General features: G+C 41.2%; 1 protein-coding gene across 1 annotated transcript; it reads right to left on the bottom strand.

Moving 5' to 3' along the window:
* Window positions 1-5109: 5109 nt before the first annotated feature.
* Window positions 5110-19406, bottom strand: NOX5 (NADPH oxidase 5). The gene is made up of 16 exons (XM_053463782.1): window positions 19287-19406; window positions 18829-18979; window positions 15429-15639; window positions 14516-14750; window positions 13951-14104; window positions 13620-13795; window positions 13052-13234; window positions 12025-12157; window positions 11579-11715; window positions 10288-10437; window positions 10021-10065; window positions 9613-9737; window positions 8027-8111; window positions 6196-6295; window positions 5324-5490; window positions 5110-5242 (listed from the first exon to the last, which is right to left on the bottom strand). The coding sequence occupies exons 1-16, from the start codon at window positions 19404-19406 to the stop codon at window positions 5111-5113; spliced, it is 2304 nt and encodes a 767-aa protein (XP_053319757.1). The 3' UTR covers window position 5110.
* Window positions 19407-20199: the final 793 nt, after the last annotated feature.

Below are 20199 nucleotides of genomic sequence, written 5' to 3'. Positions count from 1 at the left end.
CCGTCTCTCTCCTTTTTTTTTCAAAGAAAAAATATCAGTTTTTGCTGATAGTCCAATAAACCGGCAAATTTTATACATAAATTTTATACATATCATCTTTGGATACAACTCAAGACAAAATGAAACATTTAGATGATTATATTGGTAGACAATAGACTTGACAACAGTGCACGATGCCAGCAAGCAGCTGCGAGGGCCAATATGGTTTTGGCATGCATAAAAAGAGGTATTGATTCACGGGAGTAGGATATCATCTTGCCTCTTTACAGGTCATTGGTAAGACCTCACCTTGAATATGCGGTACAATTCTGGGCACTGGTCCTTAAAGAGGACATTATGGAATTAGAAATGGTGCAAAGGAGGGCTACAAAATTAATATGGAATTGGGAGATACTAGATATGAAGAGAGACGAAAAAACTTAAGATGCTAATAAATATCTCAAGCACATGTGACAGGGCACTCTTTTGGGCAGCACAACAGCAAGTGGATCACCCACCCTCCCCTATGTTCCCCTCATGCTTTCTTGGATTTGTATCTGCATGGTAAAGTGGCTCTGGAAGTACATATGATGACGGAGGAGGCCCTGGGAGACGTTTGGAAAAGGCCGCTTGGAGTGGCAAGAGGTTAGAGCTGGTGACGTCCCCTAAAGGGAAGCTGCAATGTTTGGTGGATCTGCCCCGCCAGGGTTGCCACTGATGGTTTGGGTATGGGAAGTCCAGTTATACAGATTCTCATAATATTATGATACACATTTGATACCATTTATGTTTACCAATGAAATGTTACAAGAACGAAATATGTTAAAATGTTCTAAATTATGTTGTGACCTTTTTTTAATAAATGTCTCTGCCTTTTCAACATCCAATCCTGCTGAAGCCCTGTCTCATTATCATACCTGGGAACTCTCCGGGTTTTGCCCAGAGATTCTTGGTGAAACGCCTTTATTCTGGGTCTCCGCGTCAGTATGGGAAAACTCCGGGTCACAGGGGTAGCGATGTGGCACAGCCCGTCCACTTTCCCTCCATCAACGGTGTGGGTCCCGCGTTAGCAGCCCCTAATATCAGTGGGACCTCCTAACTGCATCCTGCAAGGTGGGCTCTTGGTAGCCGGAGCCAGAAAGTTCCCAGCTATGGTCATTATTTGTGGGTAATTCACATGAAAGGTGAGGAACATGGGCAGTGCAAGGGCCAAGTGAATCGTGTTACCAGATATACAGAACATATAATACAGCAGGGATCAAGAGCAAAATGAACTTGCTATTTACCAACATTGCATTTGACACTTTTAAGTACCGTTGCTTAGAAGATGTTTGGCATTTGCTAGCTGCTTTATGTTGCGGTAGCCTTAATTACAAAATACAATAGTATTATAAGGAAGATAGCCTAAGCAAGGCAGAACCACCATGCTGACAGAGATGTCTGAGAAAAGAAACAACGGATTAGGTACTTTAATACCTGTGAATAAGAAAAGCTACTAGCCAAACATCTCCACAGCATCGGCACATTGAGCCCATGGTATATAAATCACATGGTTAAATGGCCCCAAGTGGAGAATGTTTCTTTAATCCTGCAATCTCTCCCTTGAGGACAATCAATAAGAGAATAAGACAGTGAATGCCACAGCACAGCACAGAATTACTGCTCGAGAAAGCCCCGGGTTTATGGTGGATGAGAATTGCAAATAGTTTTGTCACTTTTAGAGACTGGATGAAACCCGACCTTGGTATTTGTAAGTTTATAGTACTGATGTGAATTTTATTCTCCGTTGCACACACATCGCGCTGTGTAAATGTTACTCTGACCTGGATTTTATTTCTAATATTCTTGTTCTGCTGCTGGTCACAGTCATGGTGGTTTTATTATCAGCTTAGTAGGAGTTGCCAGGTACACTGAACATGTCCTTGGAGGAACAGATCTGACACCGGCAGCTAGAAGCAAGTAGATTTAACGCATCAGTTTTTGTTCAAATAATACATTTTATTTATTTTAATACATTTATTTTAAGAACATTTCCATGTAATTGAGAACATCTTTTTAAAGATGGACTGTCACCATTGTGGTTTTAGCATAACTAAATTAGAATTACTTATAACTTGTGCATTTTGTTGTGTTATTGTGTAACGGCTTTGTAGATATTTGGTATATTTGGTAAAGAAAGGGGCTATTGTATAGAATCTGAGATGGGTGGTGAATGATCACACCTAAAATGTACTAATGTTAATATCTCACTTCTCCCCCACCCAACCCGTACAATGAAAGGCATAAAATGGGAAGGAATGCAGACGTATGTTTTCTGATCACGTCTTGCAAATTTCCCAAATGTATCAGCTCCCGCTGGAATGCTGTTGTTATTGTTATAGTCGGCTCCAGCGCTGGCCCTGCTCATACTGCAGACAGGGGTCTGTTGAAATCCCCTATGCACACCAAGTATTCCTATTGATTTCAATGTTGGGCCACGGAGGAGGAGAGCAGCTGCTTTCTTTTGGATGAATTTGTATTAATATCCATTCTTCTTTAGAGGGGATGTGAGGGACATTAGACTTTCCTTTAAGTTGCTAACATATTCTGCACCACTGTAGTACGTTCAAATATAGGAAGTTAACAAGTACTAAAAAAAAAATCACTCCCCCTCCCCGACAATATGGCAGCGAGCAGTGCCCATAACTTGCTGGGAGATCCTCTCTGTTGGGTAGTCCATATGGACACTCCTGACGCTCATTCTATCAGAGAGCGAAAGAGCAGGAAGTGCTTGACTGTTCTCAAACGCAGGATAGCCATCAGAAATCTTGGGGCTAGATATAGGTTTAATGCCTTGGCCCCCATGCCCCTCTCATCATCCCGCCTCATGTCCATTCCATTGTCCACCCATTGTGCCACTCATCACTCTATCTTTAAGTTCCTCCCATAAGCACACCTTATAAGAACAAGGATGAGTCTAGGGTTAGTAGTGCCAGGATGCAGTATTTCTTCAGCACCCCTATAACTTATTTGCATACATAATAACACGCAAACTCACTCTAACACCATACACTAACATACATACACATTCTTTTTCCTGCTCCTCTTCTCCATCTCTCCGGTACCACTAACTCTAGGCTCGCCCCTGACACTCCAACACCATACGGTGACATGCAAACTCATGATAACATCATATACTGAGAACCACACACACGATAACACAAAATACCAACACACATACACTCATGCTAGCATCATACACTAACATACACTTACACACTCTAACACCATACAGTAACAGACACACAGATGCTAACAGCATATGCTCATAGACACCAACACCTTACAGTAACACACATGTTAACACCATAACTCATGCACAGACATGCTAACCCCATACACCAATACACTAAAACTACATGTAGCTATACACTGATGCTACTGCCACAGAAGCACACTCACAGGACTTGTTGCAAACAAAATATTCAGTTTTTCAATAATAGGTCATAGCGAATACATCAACATTTCAGACTACACTATAGTCCTTTGTACCTAGAACTGTTTTAAAGGTTGGTGACACCAAATATTGATTTGATTTAGGTTTTTCTTCTGTTCACTCACTTTGTGTTTTTGTTAAATGATAAAAATAAACTATTAACATGTCTGTTTTTGAAAGCATTCTTTCACACCTGACTAAAACATTTGCACCCACACTCTACTCCCCCTACTCCTCTTACCTCGCCCAGTCCTGTCTCCCATGTAGCTCACACTCTCTTTCTCTCCTCCTACACACACACGCGCAGTAACATATAAACACCCCGACATCCTTACACACAGCAAAGTACTTACACATACTAATATATTTACAGATGCACCAACATACTTACACAAAGTTACACATAGTATCCTACTTAAACACACTAACACATACATAAACTAACATACACACACGTTAGCATACTAACATACAGTGATACACTTACACACCTATGCACCATACCTACACACACAGTATCACACTTACACACGTACAGTAACATACTTACAGAGACTTTTAGTGTTATAGTACCTTACTCAAAAAAAAGCAGCCCTGGCCCTCATCGGGATATTCGGGTAACATATTTCAATACATTATCAAAGTCATGTATCTGTTACTAAGTATAGCCTGGTATTTATGCATAATTTCCCAGCGATATGAATGCCAGTAATAGCTTTTGTATCTGTTTGCTGTCAATCTGCTTAATCTTTGGCTGCGGCGAAAGACTGCATACTGTTTGCTTTCGCTACTTCTGCTTTAGACATGTAAATGTGTTCTTAAGTGGCTTTTCGCTTGACAGTGTTTAATTTAAACAAAGCTGCTCTGACTGTGAACGACCCTCAAGGACCGATTTGCAATCCTGTGAGTCTGTGAGCGCTGATAAGCTACAGATTAAAAAGTGGAAGCTCGCTTTATAAATTCCATTGTTGGATGCTTGTTATTCTTCAGGATAAATAAAAGATTTGAAGGAGGCTATTGGCGGGTTAAGGGCAGCAGACACGGATGCTTGTAAGGGTGCTCAGGCTTTTGCTTTTCTTGTTTACAAGAGAGGTAAATGGATCTCCAGACAGTGATCCGGATACAATTAGAAAGTATGTCTTTACAGCTACCAGCAGCCATGAAGATTGGGATTTTCTAAGTCACTAAAGGCTCAGCTTTGATTATTGTTACCTTCGTGTTCCTATTCTGGATACATCTAAAAAGAAACAGTTACTTCATGGAAATAAAGAAAAAAGTGAAAAATCAACAGTACACAACAAGGTACAATGAAGCCTACAAGTTATTTGAAGAGGACATTAAGGGATGCGTGTAGCCAGTGGGTTTTATGTGATTTGAAAGTAGGGCAACATTACTATGTAAAGCAGATTTTCCACGAAGTGGTTTTCTGATGTTACAGCTGTAATACATGCAGACAAGTCATATTTCATTTGTAACGCGAAGCTGCCTAAGAATTAAGGGTTTTGCATTTTATTACATTTGTAAATTTGTAATTTGTTTTGTTACGATATCCGAGCTGAAATTTTTTAGTTTGGCATGGCTCCAATTGCACCCTCTCCATTGCTGCATCTATCTCATGTAGTACATCGGTAATCCAGATCTAGATATTTTCCATTTCTAGAAATTTTCCTTGAAGAATTTGAAATTGAACCTCTCACAGTGAGATTTAATCACTTTGGCCAGTGCTGGAGATCCACAGAAAAACACCTGGACTTTACCCTTATTTTCTTGCTCAATTTTCTGGAACACCTGCAACAAAAAAGGACAACACAACATTTAATTTTTTAGTAATAGTTGACAACGTTAGTCACAAAGTCTTGTGGTTGGTACCTTGTTCCAGTCAGGCCGTCCTGGCTGTGTGCGGGTCCTCAATCCAGTGATAGAGTCTTTCTTTTCCTTCTGTGCCAGGAGGTCCAGAGCCATTTGTAGGCCAATGGCCTTCATGTCATTCTTGCAGAGAGCTGAGGTCATGTACATATGCATCTCCAAAAAGCGACCTGAGAGTTCCAAAATGTATTTTGTACATGTTAAATTGGTGAGATTTTGTCAGATTTCGCAATGTATTATGCAGCGCCAACTCAGTCCTTTTTGTAGGAGAAACTTGTCAAGATTGGCACTTCATAATACATTGTGAAGTTTGTGAGATGGAATCTTTATTCTCACTTTAACTTGCATACAAATCACACTTTACAGAATGAACCCAAGAGAATGGAAAAAAACAGGGTTCATCACAGGGAGCCCAGTTAGTAGATCTGATGATTATTAATCCGTTGGTTAAAGTGGACCTTTTGGATGACAGGGTGCATTACAGGTAAGTATGATACTTCATATACACATTGTGCTAATGAACTCACCAGCAAATGTATATATAAAAGTCATACTTACCCGATAGATGCCAATGACGTTTCTTATCTTTTCCAAGATTGGCACCTGGGTGTTGCTCGTGCATGTACTCTCACCCATACCTCCTTCTGTTCTATCACCAGAATTCTGTGGCACTGTAGGGAGGATTGTGGATCCACACGCAACCCACCAAGTGGCAATATTTGTAGTTTTTATCTCTTAAGTTTTAATTTTTCAATGACAGGTGAACATTAAATGCGAGAGGATAAACAGTGGAACATGTTGGATGCCTTTGTAGATCACTGTACTGCCATCAGAGTGACAGAGACTCGAAGTGCTGAGCAAGCATGGACACTTACCCTGTGGTTCTTCATCTGCCTGGTCCATTTCAAGCTTGGTCAAGAGACTCACAAACCACTCAAAGAACTTCTGATCTCGATTTATCCAGATAAAGTCTACCTACCATACATGAACAATGAGAATTTCAATTTTAATTCTAGCACAAGTGACAAATACACTATTTTCAATTTCTTTCAGTGTGGAACTACCCCATATAAGTGGTGCTGTTGGAAAAAAAAGTAAATTCATTGCACTCACTAGTATGTAAGAAAAACCTTACCAGATTGCATAAATCATTCATTGACGTTTTTTAAATCACATAAAAACACCACATAATATTTTTTTAAGATTTTTTTAAATTAGTTTAAGGCAAAATCTATTTAATGATTGGCTTCTTCAGAATCTAGGATCCCCCTACACATAAGTGCATAAAATAACACTCTAGCCATCATATGGCCTGCGATCCCCATTACAAAAACACGAAAGGATTCTGCAGAATCCCCGCATATGCATTTGACTCTTTGCCCACATCCCAGCTCCTGCCTGCGCCCGCATGATATACTCATCACCAGACAGCTCCAGTTCTGACAGCAGAGAACTCATTTCCCTACTTAGAAGGTTGCTGGGTAAGATAATACAATTAGATAGGACATTATACAGTAGTCAGGTCTGTGTAAAGAATAGTAATAGGGTTACGTGGGGGTAAATGAATTATGTCAATGAAATAAGATTCAGTTATCAAATAGGATGGATGAGAGGACCGGAAAGTAATGCAGACCTGCCTAAGGGGTTTAAATAACTAAAGTGGGAGATTCCAGCAGGGCTGCCGTTTCAACCCTCCAAATTTACATGTGTTATGGAGGGCCGACTCGAGTGAGCTCCTCTTGAAAGAAGAGCTTGGTTGACCCGTCACTTCTAGAAGTGGGAGGAAGGACCCCTGGGGCATTGTCACTGGTTGGCTGAAGTGTCTCCTTCACATTGTGGCACCTGGGCAGCTGCCCCTCTTGCCCCATGGAAGCTAAAACCCTGTCCCAAAGCACATGTAATAAGAACACAAGGTCACATTGTCATTCGTTTACTCTCTGTTATATTCTTACCAACTTTTAACTACTTTTGTTACACGCAGGACATCAAAGCACATGTTGGCAATGTATTTACCACCAGCGGCCCATTTTGTCTTTCCTGCTAAGTGTGGGGATATAATATAATATCCTAACACCCCGCCTTTTAAGGACACGTGGTGCCGGACATAAAGTGACTATAGAGGCCGTGCCGACATGGCACATCCCTTTACTGTTTACTGCCAAATGGGGAGATCAGTGCTCTCCCTTGTAACCAGCCATTGCATTTACACTGCCCGGTTCAGGCACGGTGCATATCGAGATGCCAACAATCTTAATATGCTGGATGTTTGCCAGATTTGCCAGCAGCTGAACAACCAGCAACATTGGGTCTGTTAGCTGACATGCTATATATTATTCATTTGGAGTATAAGCCAGTGAGGAACTGGAGAAGCTAGACAATTCCACCTACAAACAGATGATCTTGTCACTTTTTTCACTGGTGTAGGATGGAAAGTCTCTTTCTTATGCTAGTAATATACTTTAACAGTTATATGCCACTGAGTCTGCTACCAGGTCAGCAAGCGACAAAATGCCCTCCACCGAGTGCCCCAAGCAGGAGGTTCACCTGCTAACATGGGATGCAGTGGTTAAATAAAGGAAGCTTGATTCTAGGTATGTAACTTGCATCCTTCTTTAGGATGTTTTCACATAAAAAAACCAAGCTATGTTGTAACACCGAAAATGTTGTGACAAGAAATTCATTTGTACAGATTAGGCCATACCTTACCTTTTTGAGCTTCATTTCATTATCTTTTAGTGTCTCACACCAAGAGTACTTGCAATTTGGACAGTTCTGCTTCCTCATTCGGTATCTGTAAAGACACAGAATAAAATCCTAAATCTTACAGCAACTTGAAATATCATGACTCACAAAGATAATGGTGATGACAAAGAATATTATATCGGGAAAGCTTGGCCAATAGTGTACCTAAATTATATGGATACTCTATAGAAGGAAAAGTGATACTTGATATCCAAGACAAATGTAGTATGACAGGCTTGAAATCCTAAATGACACTTTACATTAACAGAACCAAAAGAGTCCAAACAAATCAATACAAAATATTGACCTAATTTCTTATCAGTAACTGAACTGTCATCCATAAAACACAGACCGCAGGGACCGTGAGCCAGTTGGGAAGATCATTGTCTTACGCTCCATACACTGGGGCACAAAAAAGCTGGCCATTGTGTATTTATTTACTAAAACTACCTATAGCATGTGATATTTGCTTTCAATGTAATTACCTAGTTTAAAAGTTCACCTTACGGAAACGAAGGTTAATGGCAAATATCCTACCAAAAAATCAGTAGCATGGTCTTAGTTTGTAAACCCTTGTTGTCTCACTAACACTTGAGGCTCTTGAATGTTCAACAATGATGTCGCGAAACCATAAAGATGTCCCATGTTTGCATCTCAGCTGTTTGTTTGTGACTTGAAGTATCTTCTTTTTCATGCAGAAAAGCCCTCCTTGTGAAGAGATATGGAGTGTGTGTGGATGCCATATGTTCCATGTTTGGCTTCCAGTGTGCCAAACATTTAATAAACCCAATCATTGTTCTTTGGCAATATGTGATAGAGGGATAAATAATAGTGACACTGAGCAATCCTCCAGCAGCTGTCAGCAAATAAGCAAGTAAGATGGAGTTAGCTGGCTCAAAAAACCCACTCATTATCCACTCACCGACTTTGGATCCTTAAGAGTCTGCAGAACATATGGTGCTTTACATCTTTGTCATGCCAGATATAGCTCATTAAGAGTAACTTGCTCAGTGTCAGTATGTATCATTTCATCTAGGTCTATTTGACTGGAAGATAATAATTGGTGTCAACTGATCACTTCTATCACTTTTACCTCTGGTAACTCCAGACCTGGAACTTTTACCCCACCCCCTTACCTCACCTGGAGATTAGGGGAACAATTGTCCAAGCACATCTTTAAGGTCTGGTACTACTGTCCCAAAACCACTAAACTTGGTTACCTCTCACCGACACAGTAACTACATATATTATCTCCATTTATAGGTAAAATAAAGAGCAAAGCCGCGTGCCTATAGTTGTCTGGCCCTGTCAGAGCCATGGGGTTCCTGTTGCTTGGGGCAAGGTCAGAGGTCCCACTATGCGCTGAAGTCACATCAGCAACTCAAGCTCACTTGGCGGCACCTGGGACTGCTGCTCCTCTTAACCCATACAAATTACAGCCTTGGTGTCTATCAACTAGTTTTAATATGTTCCACACAGGGCAAAACTTGAGCAGGTATCTTTAACACAGGAAGGCCCTCTGGCTGTCTAAGCAGCGATTCCATATCAACCTGTACATGATGCTCTGCAGGATTGAAGCAAAAGGTGTGATTCCAATCCCTGCTCCAATCAACACGGCGTGGTCTGATGTGAAGATGCGCCGAGTTGGGGTCCCATATGGGCCATCAATGTAGCACTATTAGAAGGAAAAACAAAAGAGGTGCCAAGAACACACATTTTACAGAAATCTTAAAGTTTATGGCACAAGAATGCTTGGTTAAGGGAAAAGTTGTCGCTCAGAACAGCCCTTTTTCAATGCTGTAACATAACCCAGAAACATAGTTAATGCATATCCTTATATATTAACATACCTAATATACCTGTCGGCAGTTCACCCATAGTATCAGCAGTAGGTTAACCCATAGTATTTCTGTTACATTTAAAAACTCAACAGAGCACTTGGATTGCAGGATACTCACCTTGATGTTACAAAAGCTGTGGTTGTCACCACTTTTCAAGGCCATCTACAAAATAAATGGAGACAGTTGTTCTTTGTTTAGCAAAGGTGGACCTCTGGAACAGTTTTCAGAAACTTCTCTACGTTCCTACAATATTTGAGATTTCCACAGTTGTCCTGAGTCGCTATTGAAGGAAATGTAGAATCAGGCCAGTAGCTGAATTTGGGGAAATCTCCTAGAATCAAAGTTGAGCAACATAAGAAAGCTCTTGATGGAGCTGTTCTTTACCTCTGGGCTTTGCAAACCAGCTTCATCCATGCTAAGATGGACATCCTCAATCAGTGGGTTTCTACATGGTCTATATGAGGTCAACTCAATCTGATCATCAGCATTGGTAGCAACACCTCCAGAGGATTCCCCTGAATTAAAAAGATGCTCCTGGAGAAAACAGAACATTAACACATACACTTTACCATATGTATCTTTATAGTTTATAGTTCGTACAGGTATATTAGACCGGTTAGCTTTATAGTTCGTATTAACTCTGTGGACTGTGCAGCCTTAAAGTTCATATAAAACATTTGACCTTGTAACTCTATAGTTTATATAGAAACTGTGGACCTTGAAGCCCCAGGGGCTCATCTTGACATGGTGGACAATGTAATTATACAGTATAGTTTATAGAAGTTACATGATATGCATGCCTGGGAACGCACACCTGGTTTAACCCAGAGTCTCCAGGTGAAGCCCTGCTTCCACAGGGGTCTGGATCAGTTTTGTGTTTCTTCAGACAGGGGTGCAGCATTTGGTCATACCCGCCCCCCATGCACTGAAGGCCATCTGGGGCTAGCCCAACCTCACAGCCCGGCCTCTAGATCAAGCTTACTCTGTCCCTCCATGAAACAATTTCTCTGGAATAGGCAGAGCACCGGCTAACCTATTCTGGGAAGTGTCTATGTATGATAATATTTCTCATCATTGAAGGACAACTCCCTACATTTTCTAATACTTGCATCTGCTTAAAAATTAGTTAAAATGGAGTTTCAAGAACAATATATAGAACAGCTATATATTAGTAATTTATATGTGTTTTAGCTCTGTTATTGTGGCACAACCTACTAGAGAGACACCCGGACTCCTTGTAGTAAGTGAAATAATGGCTGTGTTCATTGGACAAGCAGGACTCTATTAGCATTACTATAAAGAATCAAGTCAGTATGGTGTTTAAGCAGGAAAAGTGATCCAAAATGACTGACAACAATGACAGCCTCCAGATAAAGGGTATTTACTGGACACAAAATGAAATAAAACCAAGTTTACTTCAATGCTAATCTACACCTCAGTATACAGCGTGGTACTCAATGCTTGAAGAAATATAAATATTTTAGTGCAATAATACTTTACTTTATGTAGTTTATAGATATTCTACTCACTGTAGCTTTACTTGTCATATAAATCCTAGTATATACTGGTTTAACTGATTGACTTCTATACCCGGTGGTACATAAGCACTGCTGCAGATTCACACTACACATTTACAGTATGTGTGTACTTTTACAGTATGTGTGATTGTTGAGACCTGGCTTTGGTGTCTCCTCTTCAGATTCTGTGTCAGTCGTTTGGCCTCCTGTCTCTTGACTGTCTCTGTCTTGCTGAAGTATTCATACAAACGGTTTGTCCATTGCCCCAGTGATCGGATGTGCAGCCAGAGGGTGTCTACAGTGAAAGAGGTACATGCAGACATAGGTAGTGATGGCAGTAAAGAACCAATGGTTCCATCTAGTCGGCCCTTTTTGAATATTTTTTTCTCAATAATTGTTGGGGGGGGGATTCCAGGCAATTCTTGGGAATTATAATGGTTGTATTTTTTTATATATCTTATAAGATGTGTAATGTGCTTTTGGAAATGGGAATTTCATCAGTTTTTAAACATGGATATAATGCAAACAAGGCTGCTATGGGATCACTACTAGTATGAACAGATCAGCAGTAGACTGAACACTGTCAAACACTATGACATATTACCTTCCTGCTCAGGGGCGCTGCTGATGGTGAATGGGTGCCACTCATACCTAGCGATGGCAGGTATATTCAGATAAATATAGTCTCCAGGCTTGTACTGCAAAGACGAGGGTCTCTTAATAACAAGATGTGTCACCTTCATTAAGAGAACGAAAAACAAAACACAAAGAAAGGTTTGTAATGATTGTAAGATTCTCTGGGTTTTCCTAGAGTTGAGTACATTTGTGTTTAACAAGAGTTCAAACCCGAGCAACTCAAGAGCCATTGTGAATGCAACAGAATAGAACGTTTTTCCAAGTATATCACTCAGGCCAATGCCACTTGTTTTGCTTCACTGATGGTCTTCTTTAAACTGAAGAAGCAACCTATTTTACTGACAAAGACCACTCCTTGGCTTTCCTAATAACTCTGTCCCGTCCCAATCTATTAACCCCTTGTAGTTGGGTTGAGGATTAAACCCAGCCGCAACCCATCCACACCATTACCATCAGAGTTTGCTGAACAAGCTTATGTGGGAAAGAAACAAGCATACTAAAACACAGCAATATATATTTGCATGGAATAATCTGTTAAGAAAGAAAGGGTGAGAGTTGGTAATACAGCCAACATTAAAACTGGATTATAACATTTAGCAGTGGCATCTTTAAACAAGGTAAGCAAACAGATAAAAACATATTAAGGAATATGTAGACACTTGCACCCCTCTCACATTGCATACCTTTATTTTGCCTTTATTAGTAAGTGAAGATTTGTTCGCCCCTCGTACAGATCTCTAAAGCTGGCCCCTTAAAAAACTGCAATGTGTGGAGCGCTACAATATGATGTGATATACCATTACTTTGCATGGTGTGACCATGATAAGAAGCAGACCTTGGAGGAGATATACAGGGCTGCACTCTTTGGCAGCAAGCTCATCACCCATCTCATGATCTAAATTGTAGGTCTAACACGCTACTACCTCATTCAAACACAAAGTGTCAATCGCATCAGTATAAATGAAATAAACATATCTGGAATGCAAAGGAATCACCTTGGAGGGCAGCAGATTCGCCTCTATGATGGAAAGCCCACCAATACGTGAAACAGCTACTCCATACAGTTTCTCCAGCAGGAACAGGAGTCCGGGGACCAAAAACCATTTCCAGAATTTAGGTGTGTGGAGAAACAAGAGAATCCAAATCAAGATGTAGGACAAGTGTGTCCAGTAGAAGATCTGAAAAGAACAGGGTATATCTAAAGACTGTGTCGCTGATGGAAGAGTTTGACTTTGTATAGACTGTCTGATTTAGACACTTGTAGTCATCATTATAACTCTACTTCAAAATATACAATTGTATTTGCATTACCTATTTATTGTGCTTAAACTGCAACTATAAAACTGTAACTGCAACTGAAAGATTTGTATAGATTTTATGAAAAGGGTCAAATTCCAAACAAAAGGTTTATGGGTTTGAGATTAATAGAGTGTTTTTCGTGTGACACTTTCACTGGCCATCCTTTATGAATCCCCTATTGCTGCTATCCTGTCAATCTGTCATTTATTTAGAATGCAAGCTTCTGAACATTTAACATATTAAACGCCAGTAAGGTGCGCTTACCTCAAAGTGGCCGCCCTTCCTGACAAAGGTACTAGAACACACCAGGGTCAGGCAGATGAGAAGCTGCAAGAAGATTCCTGTGATAGAGGCAGTTCCATAAATCCAGCCAATGCCTGGTGCCACAGTGAGAAGATACTGCCAAAAAGTATATGTCCCTTGATTTACAGACAGTTTTACTGAAAAGATAAAACATGTTTATTTCATGAATAATGACATAGAAATATAAAATGATTACAATGATTGCAATGTTACAGTTTCTGATGAACTTCAACAGCCATGAGTGGCCATGGACAACTGATCACGTGCCTTTAACTGGAGATTTATTACTTACTGAAGTTTATAATATGGGCAGCCGTGTGTATAACTGTCAGAACAAAGACGGCATATCCGACCAGCTCATGCAGGATGACATTCTGATCCAGTGGAAGAAAGTGGACCACCCAAGTGGTACGGAGCCAGGTCAAGCAGCGGCGAAGCATCAGGACCTGGAGACATACAGTAGTGTTAGCCAGCTCCAGGGCTTCCAGCAGCCTTAGCAAACTGTGTTTTCAGTTCCCATGTCCTACATAAAGGAGGACCCAATAGTGGCACCCCCATCAGCTTAACACCCTAGAGTATACCTAGAACCCCTACATGATGGGGCTAACCCTGAAGATTATTACTGTATGTCAAGAAAAAATACACCATACATCAGTAAATTCATTTATTTACCTGGAATCCGGAAGCGTTAACAAGCTAATATCTCATTTTCTGTTTCATGTGTTTATTCATTAGGAAAAAGAATATACAGTATATAAATATGTAATTATGTTTATGGTAAGTATGCAGTAGATGTGAGACTCAAACATAATGGCTCAACTTGTTTGACATGGAGATATGATTAAGTGGGCACCTACCACAATAAAAGTACAGTTAAAGTTAAGACACTGTCCGCAGCCCTTGGCCAGCATGATCCATGGCCCAAGCATTTTGTGATTGACTGCAGCAAGCGTGAAGAGAACAACGTTAATGCACCAGTATGAACACATAAACAATAGCTTGTTGCGATTGTTGTGCCAGTATGTGGGAGTCAGATAACGGGGAGTGTGATTCTTCTTGTTTACAGTCGGAGGCTTTAGCCAGTTAGCCGCACTGGGGAAAAAACATATAAGTATATAAATACATTATTGCACATTCCAATATGATAGGACAAACTGATGCTACAGTAGTTGTGCTCCTCAGGTCAGTCTAGCATTTTATGGGAAGGATGAGCCAGAAGAAGACTCATACAATTGATTCATAGTGTACTGTGAGGGGCTAAATGATCCATGTGTGAAATGTTTAAGACCTCTGCACTAAGGAATTTCTTTTGCTAACTTGACTCAACTAGTTTTCAGGCTGTTAGAGTCAATTCCTGGCTCAGCTGGCTCTGAAATATGTGGTTTGCTAACCTCTACATATACCAAAGTCTTGATAAAAGTCTCACAGAGTGATTGTAATGTCTATTGAAAACTAAAATGTTTATATCATGAAATGAAATATATAACATGCATTATAATATGTATTAACCAAAATTCAGTTCCGCTATGTTGTGATGTCATTGACATCATTCTAAGCAATGTTACCACATAATAGAAAGCATTGCTCATTTTGGACACATTAAGGATAATGAGCTTGACAATTCAATTCAATTAAATATTTTTTATCTAAGATCAGTTGAGGATTAAATCTAATGCTATTCAGCTTGTAAATGATTTCTTGTAGAGAGAGGACATTACTTCTATACATCTGTGTTAGCCAAGGGGCTCCATCCTGGGACAAGCAGTTCACCTGATTGTTAAGTTCTCCATAACTTCTGGAAATCGTTCTAGTTCCTCTTTCAGTTCCTGGAAAGTAATGGACCCACTGCCATCCTTGTCAGCCGACTGGAAGAGTACTAAGGTGAGGTCATCCAGCTTCTCCTCAGACAGTGAGATTGCGTTCTCAAGCAGACATGATTTCAGCACTGTACGCAGCTCATCTGGGTCAATTGAGCCACTGCCTGAAATGTAAAGATTCCAAATCTGACTTGGGATGTGTTTGATTAGATGTTTTGAATGAACCCAACATACAAAGGCTAAAAATAGGTTTCTTAAAGACATTGTGTAACATTGTAACATGTCACATTATATTATATTACAAGCAGTTGTCAGAGCGTTCCATTGCATTACATTTAAGTTTATAGCACCAGCAGAGTCAGTAAAATAGTTTAGACTGATGACCCTGCAATCTTTTAAAACCTCTCTGAAGGCCCACCTTTTTCGAGAAGCATACAACCTTACTACCCAACACTTTCAGCAAGCCATCTGAATGACCAACAATCTCTACAGATCACCCTCATCCCCATCCAAGTAACAGTGGGAGAGGACTGCTTGCTGAGAAAGGTTGTACACTTCTTGAAAAAGGTGGGTTTTCAGTAGACTTGGGCACCAGGGGGCTCTTCGTGTTCGTCTTCGTGCTCGTCTTCGGCAAAAAAAAAAACTTCGTATTCCGCGAATATTCGCCTGGTCCTGTCTTCTCTTCGGGCGAATATTCGCGGACATTCTTCGTGCTCGGGTTTTCTTCGTTTTCCCCGGTTAAGGGGTTAAAACGGAGTTAAAGCCGCTCTGGCGCCAGGAGTTTAAATGTCCGTATGAGCAACTCTATTGGTCGTCAGCAGGGGGCTCGTCTGCCATTGGTTGATGGCAGACGAGCCCCCTGCTGGCGACCAATAGGGTCGCTCGTACAGACTGTTATACTCCTGGTGCTGTAATTGTTCGGCAGATCCCGCTGGTCTCCCTGTTCTATCATTTATTAACTGATAGAATAGGGAGACCAGCGGGATCTGCTGGGTAAGTTGCAGCATTGGGATTTTAAAAGTCTGCACGAGCGACTCTGTTGGTCGCTCGTGCAGACTTTTAAAACCCCAATGCTACAACTTACCCGGCACGTCCCACTGGTCTCCCTCCCTGTTCAATTAATTAAATGTCCGTACGAGCGACCAATAAAGTCGCCCGTACGGACATTTAACTATCTGAACAGGGAGGGAGACCAGTGGCATCGGCAGGGTAAGTTGCAGCATTGGGGTTTTAAAACCCCAATGCTGCAACTTGCCCTGCCGATGCCACTGGTCTTTAACTAATTGAACAGGGAGGGAGACCGATGCCACTGGTCTCCCTCCCTGTTCAATTAGTTAGTCCGTGCGGGGTTAAATGTCCGTACGAGCGACCAATAAAGTCGCTCGTACGGACATTTAACTCTGTACAGGGAGGGAGACCAGTGGCATCGGCAGGGTAAGTTGCAGCTGCAACTTGCCCTGCCGATGCCACTGGTCTTTAACTAATTGAACAGGGAGGGAGACCGATGCCACTGGTCTCCCTCCCTGTTCAATTAGTTAGTCCGTGCGGGGTTAAATGTCCGTACGAGCGACCAATAAAGTCGCTCGTACGGACATTTAACTCTGTACAGGGAGGGAGACCAGTGGCATCGGCAGGGTAAGTTGCAGCTGCAACTTGCCCTGCCGATGCCACTGGTCTTTAACTAATTGAACAGGGAGGGAGACCGATGCCACTGGTCTCCCTCCCTGTTCAATTAGTTAGTCTGTGCGGGGTTAAATGTCCGTACGAGCGACCAATAAAGTCGCTCGTACGGACATTTAACTCTGTACAGGGAGGGAGACCAGTGGCATCGGCAGGGTAAGTTGCAGCTGCAACTTGCCCTGCCGATGCCACTGGTCTTTAACTAATTGAACAGGGAGGGAGACCGATGCCACTGGTCTCCCTCCCTGTTCAATTAGTTAGTCTGTGCCGGGTTAAATGTCCGTACGAGCGACCAATAAAGTCGCTCGTACGGACATTTAACTAATTGAACAGGGAGGGAGACCAGTGGCATCGGCACTGCCGATGCCACTGGTCTCCCTCCCTGTTCAATTAGTTAGGGGTTAACTTTATTTTAAAGGGTTAAGGGGCCGTGCAAGTGAGCCTATTGGTCGCTTGCACGGCCCTTTAACCTATGGATTTCCGCTCCCGTTAACCCCTTCGATGCTGTATTAGATAACGCAGCATCGAAGGGGTTAACGGGAGCGGAAATCCATAGGTTCGCTGTCAGGGGCTACAAAGACCGTGCGAGTGAGCCTATTGGTCACCTGCAGGGTCTTTCTCTGGCATCAACCAATTGGTGAATTGATGAATGCACAAGTCTAGTTTTCAGAGAGCTTTTGAAAGTCAAGTATGATGGTGAAAGTCTAATAAAATGGGGTAGGGAATTCCACTGAATGAGTACAGCACAGGGTAATATGAAAGTGGGAAGAGGTAATAGCTGTAGAAGAGAGAAGCAGTTTATGACAGGAACAAAGTAGGCGGTTAGGGATGCATTAGGATAGGGTAGAGATATAGGGGTATGGGGGGTGTTAAGGGCTCTGTAGGTGAGGGTCTGGAGGGTATGGGGAGCCAGTGGAGCAATTGGCACAGAGGAGCCGCAGATGAGGATCAGTGACAGAGACAGGTTTATCTAGCTGCAATGTTGAGAATGAATTGGTGGGAGATGTTAGTTGGTGGGATCAGTTAGTAGGGTGTTGCAGTAATACAGATGGGATATCACAAGGGATAATATTAATATTTTGGTTGTTTTTTTGTGTGAGGAATGTCCGAATTCAGGAGATGTTTTTCAGGTGAAGGCGGCAGGATTTGGTTAGTGACTGGATGTGAGGGATGAAGGAGATGTATGACACCAAGGCAGCCAATTTGGTCAGTTGTTTGGATGGTGGATTTCTCAACAGCAATAGTGATGTCTGGGACTGTTGACGGAGGGGATGACGGGATGACCATAAGCTCAAGCTTTGAAATGTTAAGCTTCAAGTAGTGCAAGGCCATCCAGATGCAATTCCAGAAAGTCGGTGAGGCGAGTTAGAAGAGAGGGTGAAATTTCAAGAAAGGTAATGTAGATTAGGATGTTGTCCACGTATAGATGGTATTGGAAGCCAATACAAATCTGTTATAGATCAGCCTTTATGTAATGAACTAACTCATGGTTTAAAAGTCATAGAGGAGTATTTACTAACTGTCACTGAGCTCCCTAGCACATTATGTAAATAATCATCATTAGATGTCTCATTTTAGTCCTTTTAAGTGTTCCATGATCAGTCTCTGCTGTCTTTAGCCCATAATCTTTTTTTTTATATATAAAGAAGTGTATTCCATTATGGAAATCTTACCATCAACGTCATAAACTTGGAAGAGGAATCGCAATTTGTCGGTTTCATTCCCATGTATTAACAGGTTCAGGGCTTTCAGTAATTCATCAAGACTGATCGATCCACTCCCATCTGAATCAAACAGGGCAAAGAAACGTTCTGCAAAAAATGACTGAAGAGTACAGAGAAGTGAGGTTTCAACCTGTTGGGTATGTGTCTAACAGCATCACTGTAAATTAAGCCGAAGTAAATCAAAAACTCCATATAATTATAGTGCTATATGCGGAATGGGTAATGTGGGAAGGCAATGTATTCTAATAGTAAATATCCGGTTAACATAACTAGGCAGCACTGAGGATAGGGATGCATTCTAAAACATTTGAATGTATTGACATACAATAATTAAATTGTATTCAGTGTACTTGAGTTTTAAATATTAAGCAATTATTCCAGAATCCACGGATTAAACACAAACTTGCCTCTTTCACTTTTAGTGCACTTTTAAATTCTTCCAGGTCAATTTCTTTGTCTTCTCCAGCAATAGTTTCAAACTGTTTTGTAACCCACTCCAGCCACTTGGAGTCATCCTCTGTGCTCATGGTTCTAGATTAGGAAATAGAAGCCAATCTGTCAGGGAAGCACAGATTACCGAGCCCTTTAAATCAGCTACTTGTCATGCTGCTTGGTGCCCCAAGGGCATCATTTTGGTGGTGATCCGTCAACACCTGGCAATTGCAATATAGCTGGTGCTTGCTGGGTCTTTTATGAAGTGTAACTATTATCCAGCGCTAAGCGACATAAAATATATTGCCATTATTTCAAACATTTCCAATGACCACAGATGGGGTTTTCGTTCACATTGATAGGGTTGGAAGAGACCAAAACTTTTCGACTTTTTTCAATTCATGATGATAGCTATTAATGTAATAAATCAACAAAAAGAGCAACTTGGATTTACATATCTCTGCCATCTGGGCCTATATGGGTGTATTCACTATACATTAAAGGCACACTAAGTGAGTAAATCCCTGTTTTACCATGTTGTTACATGCAGTATGGCTCTAAAAGGAATTTCACCCCAATGTGACCACCAGCAATACTCAATACTATAGGATACAAGACTTCCTTGCTCTAAACTCATGCCTGAGACGGTTCTAGGTTTCTACTCCAATCACAGTACCTCAATCTAGAGTTAACTTCTACAAAATATATATTGTGTTGATGATACTGGGGCCAATTAGAGCTTTTTTGTAGGTGTCTCATAGCGGAAAACTCTAGAGATGCGTAACTTATTTGTTTAATTCTGGAAAATGTATTGTCACATCCAGTATACAAACTATTTACTTATCAGAACTGCAGAATCAGTTCACAGAATTCTAAGTACACTCTGTT

The sequence above is a fragment of the Spea bombifrons genome, chromosome 4 (genome assembly GCF_027358695.1).
Source record: "Spea bombifrons isolate aSpeBom1 chromosome 4, aSpeBom1.2.pri, whole genome shotgun sequence".
Lineage (NCBI taxonomy): Eukaryota > Metazoa > Chordata > Amphibia > Anura > Pelobatidae > Spea > Spea bombifrons.
This window is presented reverse-complemented; position numbering and strand designations above follow the sequence as displayed.